Source organism: Humulus lupulus, chromosome 7 (assembly GCF_963169125.1).
Source record: "Humulus lupulus chromosome 7, drHumLupu1.1, whole genome shotgun sequence".
Taxonomy (NCBI): Eukaryota; Viridiplantae; Streptophyta; class Magnoliopsida; order Rosales; family Cannabaceae; genus Humulus; species Humulus lupulus.
The window spans coordinates 68,428,977-68,447,386 of NC_084799.1; the positions used below are offsets into that span (position 1 = coordinate 68,428,977).

The 18,410-nt window shown below is 30.9% G+C and overlaps 1 protein-coding gene across 5 annotated transcripts; it reads right to left on the reverse strand.

Annotated features, from left to right (window-relative positions):
• Positions 1-769: 769 nt before the first annotated feature.
• Positions 770-9,471, reverse strand: LOC133788252 (probable LRR receptor-like serine/threonine-protein kinase At1g06840). 5 transcript variants are annotated; one of them, XM_062225660.1, is made up of 21 exons: positions 9,318-9,471; positions 8,817-9,000; positions 8,358-8,508; positions 7,982-8,053; positions 7,728-7,799; positions 7,333-7,476; positions 7,170-7,241; positions 6,933-7,004; positions 6,721-6,795; positions 6,185-6,253; positions 5,973-6,041; positions 5,730-5,801; positions 5,485-5,571; positions 5,115-5,183; positions 4,451-4,953; positions 3,962-4,120; positions 3,475-3,758; positions 2,187-2,238; positions 1,737-1,987; positions 1,437-1,571; positions 770-1,331 (listed from the first exon to the last, which is right to left on the reverse strand). In XM_062225660.1, the coding sequence occupies exons 2-21, from the start codon at positions 8,917-8,919 to the stop codon at positions 984-986; spliced, it is 2,859 nt and encodes a 952-aa protein (XP_062081644.1). In that variant the 5' UTR covers positions 8,920-9,000; positions 9,318-9,471; the 3' UTR covers positions 770-983. The 5 variants fall into 5 exon arrangements, with proteins under 5 accessions (XP_062081644.1, XP_062081645.1, XP_062081646.1 ...); XM_062225661.1 differs by having other exon boundaries at positions 8,817-9,003; positions 9,318-9,468; XM_062225662.1 differs by lacking the exon at positions 9,318-9,471 and adding an exon at positions 9,167-9,301.
• Between the last annotated feature and the right edge of the window lie 8,939 nt (positions 9,472-18,410).

Here is an 18,410-nt window from a genome sequence, read left to right on the forward strand (position 1 = left end):
TTGTTTGAAAGACAAAAAAAAATCTGAGATGGGGAACTGGGTTGTAGATCGATTCTCCATCAAGAATATGGAATTTTTCTTGTTATTATTAACTTACCAGATTTTTTTTTTTTTAAAAAAAAAAAAAAAGAGAAATGGATTTGTATTTTTTTTTTAACTTTAATAAATTCATATTGATTGATTAATATATAAGTAAAATATTAGCTGGTTCAGAATAGGGTAACTGAGTTCTCTTCTCAGTTCTCTGTTTTTTTTTGTTTCGTTTTCGTTTTCTTTGTTTATTTTTGTTCCTTTAAGGTATAATTAGAATACCTCTTGATGTCGTTTTCCTTTTTTGAAGCGTTTATTTAGGTGACATTGTTGTTTTTTCAAGTTTGTCAGGGAATTGTCGTTTTTAAGAGGTTGAGGACTTGCAGTTTGTTTATTATTGTAGTTTAACTTACATTTTGCCGTTTTATAGATGTTGACGTTCTTGACTCTGCTGTGGTTTTACAAGCTAATCATGAATTCATAATACAATCCATTTAAGTTTTAGAAGTTTATTATTTATTTTTGATGTTATTCTTTAATTTATTGTCATTTGTCAAACTGTTGTCGTAGTTCGTTTTTCTTACAACTACTTTCTATTTAGTCTCTCGTCGAACAGATCAGTAGGGACTTAAAACTGGTTTAGAAATAGAAGACTCGACAAAGGTAAAGGTCCTATCCTATCCTATGGTCGTTTGGTTTCACAACCTCGACTTGAACCAAAAAAAAAAATCAGACCCTCTACAACCAAAAGTGCATAGTTCCCACAAAGATATACAATATCATTTACAGCAACAAAGTTAGCAATGTACTACCATATTACTTTCCTTTTATATACACAAAAATTGGTTTTCGTATAAAGTATTGTAGATTTATCATGAAGAAACAGCTCAAACACGATATTCTAGCTGATTTCCATGGCAACAGAAATCTGGAATCAGATACCTCTTTTAATCTTATCTTGGAGCAATAGTAGGAATGACTCCACTATCAAGGTTACTACCAGAGACATCTAAGGACAGATAAGGATTCTTTATTTCAGAGGATGAAGAAGGTGAAGTTTCTTGCTTTCCAGCTTTATGAGTGATCAAAGGTCCTAAAGTTTTGGTGTCTGATTCCGGCATCATAAGCCATATGTTTTCGAGTTGTCTGACCACCTCTGCCATTGAAGGTCTAGAATCTGTGTCATCTTGGCAACACTTGAGTGCCAGACTAAGAAACTTTTCCACACAGTCAGAAGGGTAAGATCCCATTCGTCCATCAATGACTGAGAATATCATACCAGACTGAAATGCAAGATTAACCTGAAATGATGGAAAGGGACAATTGGTAAGAGACTTTGATATGAACCAACAAACATGAGCCAAAGTCAAACAAATGGAGCTTATAAAGTTGACCAGTTCCTGTACCTCTCTAACAATGTTTTTTCCATGTGAAATTGGCTGCATCCCAGTTAAGAGCTCCAAGAACACGACACCAAGACTATAAACATCACTCTTGTCTGTTAATTTATGAGTTAGGAAGTATTCTGGATCAAGATAACCCTGCAACATAGTAAAATCACATATATGAGTATGAATATATCTCCTTGGGTTGAAAGTATAAACAGGAGAAACTTGAAACAAAAGGAATAAGAGATTAGCAAGAAAGTCTAACGGCCACTTCATCAAAACTATTCTACAATTAGTATAATTTCGAAAGCCATATACCGGAGTCCCCTTCACAACTGTGGATACGTGATCAGGTACGTTCCCTTCTATCTCTGGAACCGGGGCAAGTCGTGAAAGTCCAAAATCAGCAACCTTGGCAACGAACTTGGAATCCAATAATATGTTGCTGGCCTTAATATCTCGATGGAATATTGGAGGGTTAGCTTCTGTGTGTAGGTAAAGGATGCCCTTAGCTGATCCCAGGGCAATTCTCAATCTCATTGAAAAGCTTAAAGGTTCTTTGGATTTGACTGCCATACAAATATCAATTATTTCAGAACTTGTGTAAATAGCAAGCAAACTGAAAGTTATGAACTTTAATGAGAAAAACAGTTTGCAGTTCATTACAGTTTGTTTGTAGTTCATTACAGTTTTAACATGCTTGAGGAAGCACTGCAAAAAATAGGGGAGAACAATTGAAGGTACATCTGAAGAAATATAGATGTTTACCAGAAAGGTGATCCCTTAGGGTGCCATTGGGCATAAACTCATAGATCAACATCTGCATACAGAAAAGTAAGCTCGTGAAACTTTTGCAATGAATATTATTGGCTTCTATACATCAAAAGAAAGCAATAAGAAAATGACAAGGAAAAATTTAGGGAAGCAGGAATTCATGTAACAAAGCATAGCAATTTAATTAATTATTCACCCCAATAATTTAAAGGATGCTTTAATTCTTCTAGAGTTTCGAAAGTGAATATGCATCAAATAAGCAACTCATATGTAACAGTTTTCCAGAAAAATTGAATTTCCTTCCTCTTTTTTTGTCAATTTTCAATCAAAGTATTCATTTAGAGCACTCTCAATAGGTGCTCTACTCCATCCTTTAAAATACATCATCAAAACACACATTTTTCTATTTTACCTCTAAGTTTTACATCATACCAGCTTCTCTATATATTTCCCTACATCATTTAAATATTATATCTTTAAACATATTTTATTACTTAAAATAAAATAAAATAATTGAAAAAGAAAAAAGAAATAATAAATATATACTAAATGGAGAGAGAAAGCTTATAAAGAAAAATAATAATATTAAAATATTATATAAAGGATATGTAAATGTAGATATAGATTAATTGGAGTTTGTGCATAGCTATTATAAATATATGTATAAAGGAACTGATGGAAGATTTTATGAGTTTTAGCTAAATATTATAGAGAAAGTGTTACAAAATATATCACCAAAACATACAATTTTATAATTTACCTCAAACTTTTACATTATATCATACATCTGTTTCTCTATTTTTTCTACACATCATTTATATATTATATTTTTTAAAATATTTTATTCATTTTAAGATATAAAATAATTAAATATAATAGTATCACACTCGTATATATATACAAAAGTTTATAAAAAAATAATAAAATATTTATACCTTGATGAATAGTATTTCACTACATATAAAGAAATACTATTTATTCAGGTAAAAAAATATAACTTTACATCACCCATTGGAAGACTACTTAACCATTTTTTCTCTATATTATAAAGAATAACACATTTTAGCTCATCCATTGGGAGTGCTCTTAGTATTGTAGATTTCATTTTATAAATGATGGATTTTGTAAACGTTTTCTATATATTACTTTTTCCCTACGAGAATCTTATTGCCTAAAAAACATAATAAAGGTCTTATGGACATGATCTTCCAAAAAATTGTTTCTATGAATACACCTCCAAAAAAATCTTCACGGGATTAAAATTATTGAAATGAAGAAGTACCTGTTCATCTTCTTCATCACAGAATCCGAGCAAAGACACAAGATTCCTGTGGTGCAATCTCGATAATAACTGTATTTCTGTCAAGAATTCTTTCTCACCCTGCAATGATCCTTCCTGTGCTCGCTTTATGGCCACTAGTGTACCATCTGCCAAAATGCCTTTATAAACCTTGCCATAACCTCCTTGACCAACCTGAGCTGAACTTTCAAAGTTGTTCGTAGCCAAGACCATTTCTCCATAAGTGAAATCCTTAACGCCCTCAATTTTAAGAGCTGCTTTAGACACTGGGAACAAATCCATCTTTAAATTAAAATCACGCAGACCAGAACAAGGTGCAAAAAAAAAGCTGAGATGTCCAGATATCAGAATTAAATAATAAGAGCAAAAGGTTTAAAGTAGTGGATGATTTCAAGGTCACTCTTATCAATCTAAAAAAATATTACAACTAGAGCATTTTAAATTTTTTTAGAAGATGGAATATACTCACACCGGCGTCTTTTTGAATATGCAGGGTTTCTCATGCGCATTCTCAGTATAACAAGAGAAACAAATGCGGATAATGTAGTTGCAGCAGCGATAGCCCCAAAAACTATGCCAATAAGTGCTCCCCTGCTTATGCCAGACTTTTTCGATGCAAAAGGAATCCCTGAGACATTAATAAGAAATATGAGGGGGAAAAAAACAAATGAATAAGAACTTCAACATTGTAATTGTTCAATTATCCATTAGATCACCAAAAGCTTAAGTCCATAAAAGCACTAATAGAAAGAAGATAAATAAAAACAATCAACCATGAGTTCATGTTATCTATTATGGATAAATAATAAGCAGGACTTTTCAGCATTAGCATAACCACACATGCAGACTAGCTAGAGTGAACATCTCAATCACACATTTGCCTATCTAAACAGGTTCATAGTTTGAATTTAACAAAGATCACAAGAGAAATATATTTAAATAATATTTTTGAACAAACCAGTTAAATAAGGGCCCAATAGATTGAATCCGAGAAGTTCATAAGGTCCAAATACTTCACTATCTGGTATGTTCCATCCTGTGAACATGGCCATAATTCTTCGAACCTCACTTGTATTGAAAGTTGCGGATTTTGTGTCGTTAACAACATATACAGGAAAGAGCTTCAGGGACATTCTAAGACGAGGTCCTTTTATCCATGCCACATCACTAATCTCCAATTGATACTGTTGTAGCTTAAGACCATCGCTAAGATACTCCTCAAATGAGATTTTGTAAGGAAGGAAATCTGAGAATCCGGGACTTTTTAACCGATATTCAACAAAAAGAGGAGCAGCACAGAAACATTTAGCGGGAGATTTCTTGGAATACTCAAAAGGGAATGGACATGATTGAACTGGACAATCAGGAGTGAAGTCAGTCAATATTGTTCTATTATCTGCACTTTCAGGTCCACAGAAGAGAACTAGGCTAGTATTGGAACATAATGGATTCCCCTTGAGCCTGAAAATTGATAAAGTCAAAATCAAATAGCACTATAGGATTTTTTATTTTATTTTCTAATAAACATGCAAATAGAGATGTTGCTTTAAGCAGAAAGATGAGCTATAAAATATGCTTTTCAATGCAATAAGTCATGTTTTGCAGCTGAGGCAGAAGCATACCAGACAGAGACATTTGGGGGGAGGCTAATACTGCCTGAAATATCTGTAAGATCATTGTTTTGGAACTCCCTGAAATTTCATTATTCGAAAAGCTCTAATTAGAAAATACCTTGTAGATGCGGCAAAGTGTTTCGAAACATATCTAAATGGATTGTGTTTAAAAGAACAGTTCCGTTCCCATTACAGTCTACTGTGGATTAGTAAATGTAGCTTAAGAGTGTGTGTTATCAATAGCAAAGTGTATCAATCTTTACAAACACATGCTGTAATCAGCATAAGAGTACTACTTATGGATTTAAATGAGAGAGTACAAGAAACACAATCCATCCACAGACTAATAAAATTCTGTAGTTGTCATTTCAGGGCTTACAATACAAGGTGTTCTGTTGAATTGAGAGTCCTATCATGCCAAATTCTGGATGGAACAGTACCATTTAATGTATTGTTTGCAACAGACCTGCCACAAGGCATGATTTCATTATATAATAATCATGGCAACAATAATGTCAAAAGTAATGACACTGAGTTGGGTTAGATATGTATCAACCAACTGCCAACTGTACTGTTGAACCATCAAAATAAATAGATAAAACAGTGGGTTGAAAAAATGCTCACAATTTTTGGATCAAAGGAAGCCTGGAAAAGCTTTCTGGAATAGTTCCAATAAGATTGTTGTCTGATAAATCACTGCAAGTATTGACAGTTTATAGACATTAAAAATTTGAAGAGCATTTTGGTAAATGAGGTACAGGATTATCCAAAAATTGAAAAGGCTTCTTAGAGAATATCCAAATTAAGTACATGAGAAACTGAGAAAAAATGTTAGAGCTACAGATATGATTTGATTGAGAATCTTACATAGTTGTGATATCATTAGAAAGCTTATCAGGTGGTATAGATCCATTTAGCTGATTTGAGCTGAGGTCCCTGAAATTTTGAATGAAATCTATAATGAAGCAAATTTAAATAAGGTTGCGTCTCTTAAAGTTATAATTCGGTTAAAGAACAAACAAGCCAACTAATCACTAGTATGCAAGTACTTGGAAAGAAAGCCCACTAATTGAACTTACAAATAACCCAGATTTGGTATCCTGCTCAAATTTGGCATAGGTCCTTGTAAGCTACAATTCCTCAAACTCCTACAGCAACAACCAAATTATAAAAATGATTACCAAAATCAAATACAATTAAACAAGAAAATTATTAATAAAAACTACTATAAGAGGAAAAAATACAGAACAAATATATAAAATCCTGTATCTACAGGCACACTCTTATTATCCAAGATTTTGTCAAGAAAATAACCACCTTAATTGCATCAAGCATCTCTATGACCAACATTGTATACCAATCCCATTTGTATGTGTTTGTGTGTTTTCGTTCATTAATGGAATCGTTTAATTTTTAATGGAGGTTTGTACAACTGTATCTATTATTTTAATAATTTTATTGGCTAATAGTCTAATATAGTCTTTGCATTATTTCAATTTTCAATAAAAGAGCTAGCAGCCTCATTACCCGAGCTTATAACATATGTACAATAAAGTAACTATTTTGTTCAATCCCTCATTAGTCTTATCAAGTTCATTGAATCACAAGGACTTACAACTTCAATAACTTGGACATGTTGCCAAACGACTCTGGAATTGTACTCCCATCAAAGTGGTTATTATCAACTTGACTGCAAACAAAAATGCTGAAGCTGTTAGAAACTTGATACAAGATTCCGTTTGTGATTTTGCCTAGAGAATTAAAAGAAACAACAAAAACAGCACAATTCAATGTTTTGCACATTTGCCAAAAGCTCAGAAAACATACAGTATAAGTAATTCGGGAAGTTCAGAGAACTCAGCTGGAAGATAACCAGATAAGTTGTTATTATCAAGAAGACTGCAAAGAGCAAAGATAGATATGATTAGCAAAAAACTGGGAATAACACAAAGACAGAAACAGGGAGAATAGTATCAAACTTAGTTGGAAATGCTTAGTAACCACAAAATGGCACAGATAGAGGAGAAGATTAAACATAAGAAAACTAGTTATTCTTTAACTTACAAGTGAACTAGATTCGGTAATTTGGAGAGCTCTGGTGGGATTTGCCCACTAATCGAATTGTTGTTCATGTGACTGCTCAAACGAAAGAAAAGAATAGGAAACAAGAAGAATAAGAGACATAAAACAAACAGTGAATGGACTCAAGCAGCATCATAACACATACAAGTGTTTTGTTTTGTTCAAGTTTGCAAATGATTTAGGTATGGGTCCTGATATATGGTTCTGGTCAATCTGTATTCTGTTCAAGTTTGCAAGATTACCGAGCTCCTCAGGCAAGGAACCTGTTAACTGATTTCCATTCAGGAGCCTGTAGACAAAGACATTAAAGTAGAATGAAAAACATGCTAACATTGTGTCGTTTCATGAATGAAATGAAACGAAATACCAGGTGCAGAGAAACATTTTGAATACACAAATTCAAGATTATTAGAACTAAAAAACCATATTGAAGATGGTAGAGTATGTAATGGATTAAGTTCTAAGCAATGGCTAAACAGTATGTGCCTAAAATATGGTACCAATATGAGCTGTTCAGCTAGTTTAAGCAATTTAACTTACAAGAGTTCCAAGGATGTAATGTTGCCTATCTCCTTTGGTATACTACCAGTTAATTTGTTCCACATGAAGTCCCTGAGACAAAATATAAAGACAAATCAAACGGAAGAAGAAATCATATGCTACTTGGTCGAAGAAAACAGTAAAATACTGAGAGAAAGGAGTGTCCAAGTACAAAAAATGAGAGAGCTTATTTTTTTTCTGGAAAAAAATAAAATAAAACAAAAATTTAGAGCTTTCTATATTCTTTGCCTTACAATATTATCATGTGAGATAAACGGCCAAGCTCCGGTGATAGAGTTCCGGAAAGGTTCATATTTAATAATTGCCTGCAACAAAGAAGATAGCAATTTTAACAAGATGAAACCTCAACAATAGGACTGAGGCTTTATTATCTAACAATTTACTTTGGGACCATAGTCTATGGTTCTTGCATTGTCCTAACACATGCAACATTTATTATTCTAACAAAAGCCACAGAAAATGGATGGATGGAGTCACTAAAGAAAATATCATAATCGGAGACTTTCAATTTTATTAGGATGACCATGTGTCCCAAGACTCTTTAGTAGAATCAATTACATTCCAAAGCTGAATGTCAAGACCAGAAAAAGAAATGATAGGAAGTCATACAATTCCCTAACATGTAGATAACCATCATCAAACGTTCTATTGAAGCATAAAACCCCATTCCAACGGGATGAACACGGATCGCCTCGATTCCAATTACTCAAGTTCTTGTTGGTATCAATCAAAGTTTTCTTAATATCCCGCAATGCTTTCACTGAAATGAAAAGCAAACGGCAGTCATAATTCCATGAAATCAACCCCAACAAATGAAAATTGAGCTTTTGTAGGTGTTCTTTGTATTGAGCAAAGTACTACTACGAGCCCAAACTGTTTCATAACTAAAAATTTGTTCCGACAGACTGTGTTCATTTACTGCAATCATATATTCATTTTATCCCACTATCAAAAAAAATCATTGTATAAAGGGATTCTTCTTTTATAGCTAAAGTTCTCCAAAAATTAAATTAATTAACAATAATTAGCAAACCCGAAATAAATGTTGTCACACTAAATCCAAATTACCTTCAACTGGGTCAGTAATGTTATACTGGGCTTCAACATGTAGTGAACACCATAAATACAAAACCAGAGCGGTTGAGTACACCCAAGATTTTGATGGATACATCTCCAAGACTTAAAACACAATAACTCTGATTATTTCTTCAAACACAACACCAAAATTTTCTGCGAAATTCGAATGCTTCCCCTGCTAAACACAGAGATATCTTTTAAATGAAAAAGTACAACTTCACTAGTGGAAAATACACATGAACTTTCAAACTATTTCGCCATGAAAAGGCAACCCAATTGAGAGAAAATAGTAGAAAAGAAAAAAGTTTAAAAATCAGAGAAACATACTTTAAGTATTTTACCTTACTATAGAACAAAGGGGAAAAAACATAAAAACGCCTATGTTGAATAGGGTAAAATAGTTTATTAAAAAGAACAAAAACTATATATATATATATATCGAAAAGGAGAACAGCGTGAAAAACTAGGAACTGGGTCAAAGACCAACCAAACCTTGAGCTTAGTATGCTTCTGACCAGGTCGCCATATCAAATGCTGCAACAGTTTCTGATAGTGCTGACGAAAACGATGATGATGATGATGGTTGGCCATGTTTTTTTTTATTTTTTTGGTCTACTATTAGTTATTACTACTATAATCGTTCTAGGATGGTGTAATAAAGGAAAAGTAGAAAATTCAATTGTAGTGGGTTGGATTTGTTGACTTTCCAGGAGGTTGCAGTTGAAATGACTCTGTTTCCCATTAATTAGTATTATTTTATTTTATTTTAATTAAAGGCAGCAAAATTAGGACAAGTACTGACGTTTGAAAATACGGTGCATTTATATTATACAATAATACAATGCAACTCAATTCTCAACAACCCTCTGTTTTCGACAAAAATATAATCATAATTCATTAGGTTAACAAGTTTCATTTAATAAAATTAAGTGTACAGATGCAGATGCAGATGCAGGATGCAGTACTCGGCTTCTACTTTATTATTTAAAATATTTTTTTTATATATTATTTAAATATTATATTTTCAAACATATTTTATTAATTAAAATAAAATAAAATAACTAAAAAAAATAAATAAATATGAGAGAGAAAACTTATAAAAAAAATAATAAAATATATGTAAATGTTATATAAATGTACATATAGATTAATTAAAATTTATGCATAGTTATTATAAATATATATGTATAAAAGAATCGATGAATATGTTTTTGTGAGTTTTAGCTAAATATTATAGGGAAAATATATTATAAAATACATCACCAAAACATAATTTTTTATAATTTACCTCAAATTTATATATTATACCATAAAACAACTTCTTTATTTTTTCTTTACATTATTTAAATATTATATATTTTAAAAAATATTTTAAAATAATTAAATATAATAGTATCACACTCATATATATAAATATAAACCAAAATTTATAAGAAAAATAATAAAATATTTATAATTTGATGAATAGTATTTTACTACATATAGGGAAATATTATTCATTTAGGTAAAAAAAATATAAATTTATATAACCTATTAAAAAACTATTTAAGACAAAAAAAAATGACTTATATCTTATTTGTAGATCCACATTAGTGTTTTTATCCTATTCAGGTAACTGAGGCTTGCCTCGTTATTCATGAAATTTTACTATTTTTCAAAAAAAAATATGAGCATTATTTTTTTATACCCTAAGATATTCAATACTATATCTATATAAGGTGACACTAGTAATTTGTAATATAAATTGTACCAACAACAATATAAAACTCAGCTCAACAATATTTTGAAGTATTCACCTTAATCCGATTAATGATTTCTCTTTACTGATTGGGAATAATTTTAATGTTGACCAAATTTTGTTGGGTTCTAATTAGAAACAAAAAGGAATTATGTATTTTTTTTGGACAAAAAATGAATTATGTATTTTGTCAAAAGAAAAAAGACTTTCTTTGTCAAAAAAAAGAAAAATAAAAAAGAGTATGATATTTGAATTTGATGTACTTTCCATCACAGTTTTTTTATCGTATTATTATTATTCTTATTGGTCGGTAATTTATTTTGTTTTTTTTCTTTTTTAATAAAGAAAAACAAACATCAACAACGACCGTAAAAGGTCAAATATACTTTTCACACCTCTAATTTTATAAATTATTATACTATTTAATGATATTATATATATATATATATATATTTGCAGATTTTCTCTTAGAAAATGATAATATATAATACTGCAAAAAATTATGTCAAATTTCTAAGTAAGATTAAATCATTACACAATACATTTCAAAGAAGAAGAAAAAATCATTACATAATAGATGAGTTATTTAAGTGGTTGATTTTTAACTACATAACAAAAATTATATGACCAAATCATATTATATTTTTCAAACACGATAGTAAATTTAATATTTTTCTATTTTTGTTACTTAGGTACTTTATTAATTTGTTTTTTGTTTTTTAATCCTTGAATTTACACTTTGTTTGATGTTAGCCTATGCTACATATTTCCATCCAAAAGAATAATTAAACATCAGGTGTTTGGCATGTGCTGTATTTGGCAGGGTATAATATAAACAAAATAGAATAAAAAAAACTTTCGAAACAAGGAATTTGGTATATGCTTTATAAAGAAAGTAAGTTATTGACATTCTTTCTTTGCTTTTTATAAAACTCAATATATGCTTTTATATTGAGTTTTATTAAAAAAAAAATAGCTTCTTGAGATTCTTAGATATAATTTTTGAATGGTATGTTATTGATTTTGATGCACGCATGTATATCATTTTGGTAATTCCTTTCTTTCTTTCTGAAAAATATACTCAAGAGTTAAGACTATAGTGAATTTAATCAAACAATAAAGATAGTAACACTATATTTACAGGTGGCCATTGTTAGGATTAGTTAGTATTCTGTTAATTCGTTAGATAATTAGTTATTTCTGTACAGCTCACTTCTAACTAATTGTACAACTAATCTGTGTATATATATCCCTGTAACTCTATTCTTTCTTCAATGAGAATTAGATCGTTCTATACTCATTTGATTTTCATAATAGCCATAACCATTTGGTATGCTCTCTTCTATAACAGTCTAGCAGTGCCATTAATTTTTTGTTAAGTTAGTGATAATTTTTAGACTTATTTTTTGCTACTGAACTGCTATAATTTCTTTGCGTTGATTGTGAAAATGAAACGTTACTTGTTGACCAAATGATTCCCATCTTGTCAGTGTTGAAGATAAGAAACTATTTGAGGCTTTTGACTTGTTTGTGACGAATTTCTCAAGCTTTTTCTTCGCAAATTTTTTCATTGCATAATGGCATTTAGCAGCAAAAGTCTCTCTCTGCATTCATGTTTTCTGATTCTGATTTTTTTTAAGGGCAAAAGAGATCACACCCAACAACGAAGCAATCTCTGTTTTAGGAACAAATCATTCCTTTTTTTTTTAAAGGTTGATACAGCTGACTATCATGTTGTAGATTTAACTAATTGCTCAAGTTTTATTATATAACCAAATGTAACTTCAGCTTCTTGAGCTCCTAAAGTATGGTTAAAAAGGGAGTTCAAATATTCTGGATAGCTGTGATGAAATGGGCAATAAATTTGATTTATCCCAAGTCTTTGTTTGTTTCTATATCAACTAAAAAGAGCAAAAGTTAATCTTTTTGTATTGCACCAAGATTACTATAAGTTACATTTTTAATTACCATACGTTGCAATTTTACTATCAAATTAGTTTTTAAATTTTTGTTACAATCTTCTTAAGTAAATTTATAAATATTCCTACAATTGTTAGCTACAATAATACATTTCTTAGTTACTTAATTAGTTCCGTGGATCTTTATTACAAAAATAGATTTTTTTTTAGTTAGGAATTAATTTATAAATGTTGTTTACAAAAATGTATTTTGTAACTAATTTTTGTAAATATTGTTTTCAAAAATGTAAAAGTTATTTACAAATATGTAAATATTGTTGAAAAAAAATTATATTTTAATATTTTATATTTACAATTTTGTCACTCCTAATTATTATACTATATAAAAAATTCATATTTTTTTTGTAAAGATTTGTATATTTCTCGTAATAATTCAAACACTAGTGGATCACACCCCAATTATACGTTTTTAATGCTAGTAGACCTCGCATGTAATATTTTATATTATTTTTAAATTAAACTAAATTAATTAAAATATTAATATTTAGTAATTTTATCCTTTAAAATTAATATAATATTTATCAAATCCATTACTATACCAAATAATTAAATTTAGTGAATTTAATCATTTGGTACCTTATGTTTTTGCAAAGTATCATTTTGGAACCATCTGTTTTTAATAATGTTCATATGGTACCATGTATTTTAAAATTATACATATTTGATACATTAGACTCAGATTTGATAGATAAAATTTTGTCAATATGATCAAACTGTCATCAGTTATATGTAATTAAGTAATTAAATTTAAATTTAGAACTTACATAATTGACAACAGTTTGATTAAATTGGTAAAATTTTATTAATTAAATTTGAGTTTAGGGTACCAAATATGTACAATTTTAAAAGACATGATACCATATAAGCATTATTAAAAACAGAGAATATCAAAATGATACTTTGCAAAAACACAGAGTAACAAATAGTTACCTTCAATCAAATTCATTAATCTTACCCAATGCTATGCATCCCACGTTTTGCTTTCTTTTGCATTAGGTGGAAGACAAAAAAAAATCCCATTTTATTGGATAATGCTTATAGATAGTATGATAAGCCTCATGCCAATAAAGACCAAATAATTGCCATTTGATAATTCTCACTATAGATAAAAAATAAATAATATTAAGAGACAGCGTACCAATATATTTGTAGACTTTATTTAAGAACTATATGAGTTCTTCTAAAGATTATTATGTGATGTACGATATTATAGGTGACCGACATTAACAAACGAAGTCAGATACGAATATAAATTTATGGCTAATTAGGATTTTTGTTCGTAAATTATGATTTATGCATTATCGTATCCCTAATTTTTTTTTGTTATTAAAAATTCTCCAATAACTATTCACAGTGATGTAAAGTAAGATTTCTGTTAAGTTTTATCACATGTGACTAACAGAATGCTGATGTGAATATTTACTCGCTGATGTGGCATTGTTACATAGCGTCATATATATAATTCATTTTAAAAAAACATTTTCTTATTATAAATTTATTTTAAAAAACTTTCAAATATATTTTAATTTCAATTCCCTGCTACATTATTATAACAAAATTAAATGATTTTCATTTTAAACATTAAAACATTAAAAATAAAACTTAAAAAACCCTAAAATATTTTTTTCTCCTCTCTCTCTTCTTCTTCTTCCCCTAATCTCCTCTCTTCTTCGTTGATCTTATTCTTCTTCCGATCTTCTCTCTTCTTCTTCCCAGGTGATGTCGACGGGATGGAAGCCCCATCGTCTTTATTTTTCTTGATGCAGGTGCGACAGGGCTTGGAGCTTTTACTCACGGATGGAGGTGGTGGTCGACTGCCAAACATAGGGTTGGATATGGGCTTTGGGGTCGCATGAGAGGCAGGTGGAGGCTTCTCGATTTTGGGCTTTGGGGTCGCAAGAGAGGCAGGTGGAGGCTTCACAGTTCTGGGCTTTGGGGTCGCAGGAGAGGCTGGTGGAGGCTTTGGGGTGATGAGGTTAAGGGGTCGATTTGGGTATTTGTTTGAGTTTTGTGTTTGTATTTGGTTTTGGTTTCAAATTTAAGTTACAAAATCTGGGTATGAGTTTGTTTGGTTTCAAAATCTAGGTTTGTATTTTTTGTGTTTTTGGGATGAAATAATAAGTTTCAAAATCTAATTTTTATGGTTGTGCTTCTTGTTCTTCACCCGACAAATTTGTACATGGGTTCTAGCAATTAATGATTGATTATGGTTGTATCTTTGTCTTGTGTTCTTCAAAATTTAATTTGATTATGGTTGAAGTGTGAACTCAAGAACACAAAATTAATTCAAAACACAATTTTAATTAGGCAAATGTATAATGTAAATGTGTATTAAACTATTAATAAATATTTTAATCATGTGAATTAATTTAATTATTTTGAATTAACTAAAATAACTCTTATACTTTCAATAAGATAATAGATTTTTAAACTTTTTCGTGCCTCCAATAAATTCGGGTCGGGCCGGGCCAAGCCCATATTCAATTCGTGCCGGGCCCGGCCAGCCCATTTTTGAAAGAGTAGGCCCAGCACAGTCCATGGGCCCAACCCATGTCGTGCTCGTGTCGTGTCGGGCCCAAGTCAGGCCGGCCCACTTTCCTTATTCGGGCCCACTTTTTTTTTGCTAAAAAATGTGAGGATGGAGAATTGAACCATCCACCTCCTCTTTAACCATTAATAGACTTACCACCAAACCAAATACATTTATTTGTTTAAATTATAATTTTAGATATTTTTATATACTTTTTAACAATATTTTACACAAAATTATATCAAAGATAATTATTAGAATTTTAATACATACTAATAAATGCTAAAAATTTAACTAACAAATCTTAAAATAAATTAATATAATTATAAAAATATAAACATTGAGAAAAATAAGACATATATTATCATTTTAATTTATTAATTATTGACAAATAAAAATTTATTATGATTATTAATGTCAAAATATCGGGTTTTTTATCGTGTCGTGCTTTCGGGCTAGTTTGTTCGTGCTTTCGTGTCGTGCCTTCGGGCTTGTCGTGTCGTGCCTGGCCCAAGCCCATATTTTTTTGTGTCGTGCCTGGCCCAAGCCCATATTTTTTCGTGCCGTGCCGGCCTAAGCCCATATTTTTTCGTGCCGTGTCGTGTTCGTGCCTCCCGGGCTCGTGCCGTGCTCAAAAGCCCGGCCCGTATTTACAGCTTTAGCTGATGTGGCAATGACACATCAGCGAGTGAATAGTCACATCAGCATTCTATTAGCCACATGTGATGAAACTTAACAGAAATCTCACTTTACATCACTATGAATAGTTCATGGGGTATGTTTAACGGCCCGAAAAAATCAGAAAGTACGATAATATATAAGTCATAGTCCCGGGGGAGCAAAAATCCTAATTAGCCTAAATTTATTGCAAAAAACAACTAATAAATGTAAATAAAATAATAGTCTATGTTAAATTAAAAAATAAAGTGAGAGAAAGAGCACTAGTGGAAAGTTTGGCTGCCGGGTGTATAAATGTCCATAAATTTATGAGATTTTTTCTTAAATATACATTTTCTTTTATTTTTTTACGGTTCCTACTTTTTTTTTCCTCAAAATTACAGACTCAAGTTCTCAAAAATACGGTTTTTAGGAAAAACAACTTGAAAACAATTAACTAGATAAAAAAACAATATATATATATATATTTGAACAGCTAAACATCAACAAAAAAACCTAAAAACAACTTGGAAAAAAAAAAGATAAAAGTATAAAAATGTAAAAATTTCTTTAGACCTGTAAAATTGAAGAAAAAAAATGACCGTAAAAACGTATTATTTTAGCAAAAATGAGTATTTTATGTAAAAATCTATAAATTTATAGCATATGCAAATGCTAATGCCCCTTGTCAAACGTGTTCCCTTGCCAAACGTGTACATTCTTTGTCTAACACGATAGTATTCGGCCTTATGGACCTTGTTGATTGTTTTTCTCTTTCTCGCTTTTGCCTTGTGATGAAATTCTTTTTATTAAAAAAAGACCACTACAAATTAGGGAATAAACATGCAATTTTTATCATTTTGATAGTATCCGAAAGAGAAGTTTATACATCAAATTTAAAATAATATCTCCTTTATATAAAAAGTGTGTATTTGAATTTTTTTTTTAATTTTTAACATAATATTATAAATATTTAACGAAATATATTTTTAAAATCAATTAAAAATATTACAAAATAAATATTTAGTAATTATATTAATATAAGTTCAAATATTATAAAACATTACTATAATAATATTGAATACAAGACTAATGTAGAAGTGATTTATTACTATTGATTAAATGAGGATCAGCAACGTTTGAAGAACAAAGAAGGAGGTGATAGTTTGTTGAGATAGTTGCTACAGAAATAAAAAACAGGAACGAAATTACCTATTAATAATTTAGGTTGAGTCGCGGATTAGGTCGCTCTCTTTAAGATGTTCGCGGCACTGCCCAGAAATGTGCAAGCAAAGTATCAGCCCCGTCGTCCCCAGGATAAAACAACCCAGTCAATACTGTATCGGACCTCCATTGTACCGTAGAAAACCGTCGTTTACCACACCCTTAAGAATGCTACTGCTCAGAATCGATAAAACTCAGTGCAATTTTTCTGATCGAAAAAATATATAGAGCTTTTTTTCTAAAAAATAATCGCACTATTTTAAAAAAAAAAAAAGTGGATCTCAATTAACGGGAAAAAATGTTTTATTAAAACGGGGAGAAGAAGTTGGATCCCTGAAAAAGCTAAAGAGAAAAAGTCTTCAGTTTTACCAAAAATTAATCACGTTTTTATTAAATAAAATAATACTTAATAAATAATTTTTTTCAAAAAATAATAAGGTGCACACCACACCACACCAACCAACCAGCTCGGGTCAGTCGGACAGACGGCGGCGGTGGCGCACGCGCGTGTGTGGTGTTCAGGTGAGCCTTTGTGTGACTCCTCCCTCTTCAACAAAAGTGGGTACCCCTTGGGGCACAACGCCAATGCTCAAGTCCACTATCTATATACCCTTACAAATGAGTATTCCAAAGCAATGTGGGACTCTTCCTCTAGGGAGACAATAAAGCACCCTTTCTATTTTTTTAACAATTCACAGTTATATTGATAAGTTCCAATAATCCCCCACTTGAATTATTAAAAAAATATTTTTCATTGAGCAGTAACCTAAAAACAATAAGATTGAGCATAAACAAAGGTATCTTTCGACTTGAACCTTTGCATAGTGAATGCAGTTTAGAATATACTAGAGTGACACGTAGTCTTGAACTCTATCTCTAACATTGCACCACGCACAATCTTTCTAGGGTGTAGTCTAAAAGCTCGTGCTTTAATGGTCATGCATGTCTATCCTAGTATAGTGAACGCTCTAGAAATTTGCCCAAAATTTCATAGGAAGCGGTCCCACTTCCACATTCACGTAGGTGAGTCTATCAAGAGTACTCTTGTAGCTCGGTACTCCACTCCACATAGAGTATAGATCTCATTAAGAGTTTCTATTAACTCATCCTTATGTCACTTCAGGAATTCATGCTTCAAGTTAACTTTAAGTAATAGCATGATCTATCTCATATCACATCATAACTTGTTATTACCCATTGAACCTATTTCTTGGGATCTCCAATCTATAGGCCGGGTTACCATCAGGTGTGACTCATCATTCTAAGGGCAATAGTCCCATTCCTTTTGATGTTTTAAGGACTTTCTCCCTAGCTAATCCTTTCGTCAAAGGATCAGCTAAATTTTCATCAGTGCGTATATGATCCACTCTTACGGCTCCTGTAGAGAGGAACTCTCTAACAATACTGTGCTTACGTCATATCTGACGTCTTTTACTGTTGTAATAACGGTTCTGAAT

Coding starts and splice junctions, on each gene's coding strand:
- LOC133788252 (XM_062225660.1), bottom strand. CDS start 8,919: ATGTATCCATCAAAATCTTGGGTGTACTCAACCGCTCTGGTTTTGTAT. Junction 2,239..3,474: donor GTGATGAAGAAGATGAACAG/GTACTTCTTCAT, acceptor TTCTGTATGCAG/ATGTTGATCTATGAGTTTAT. Junction 1,332..1,436: donor GAAAAAACATTGTTAGAGAG/GTACAGGAACTG, acceptor CCATCATTTCAG/GTTAATCTTGCATTTCAGTC.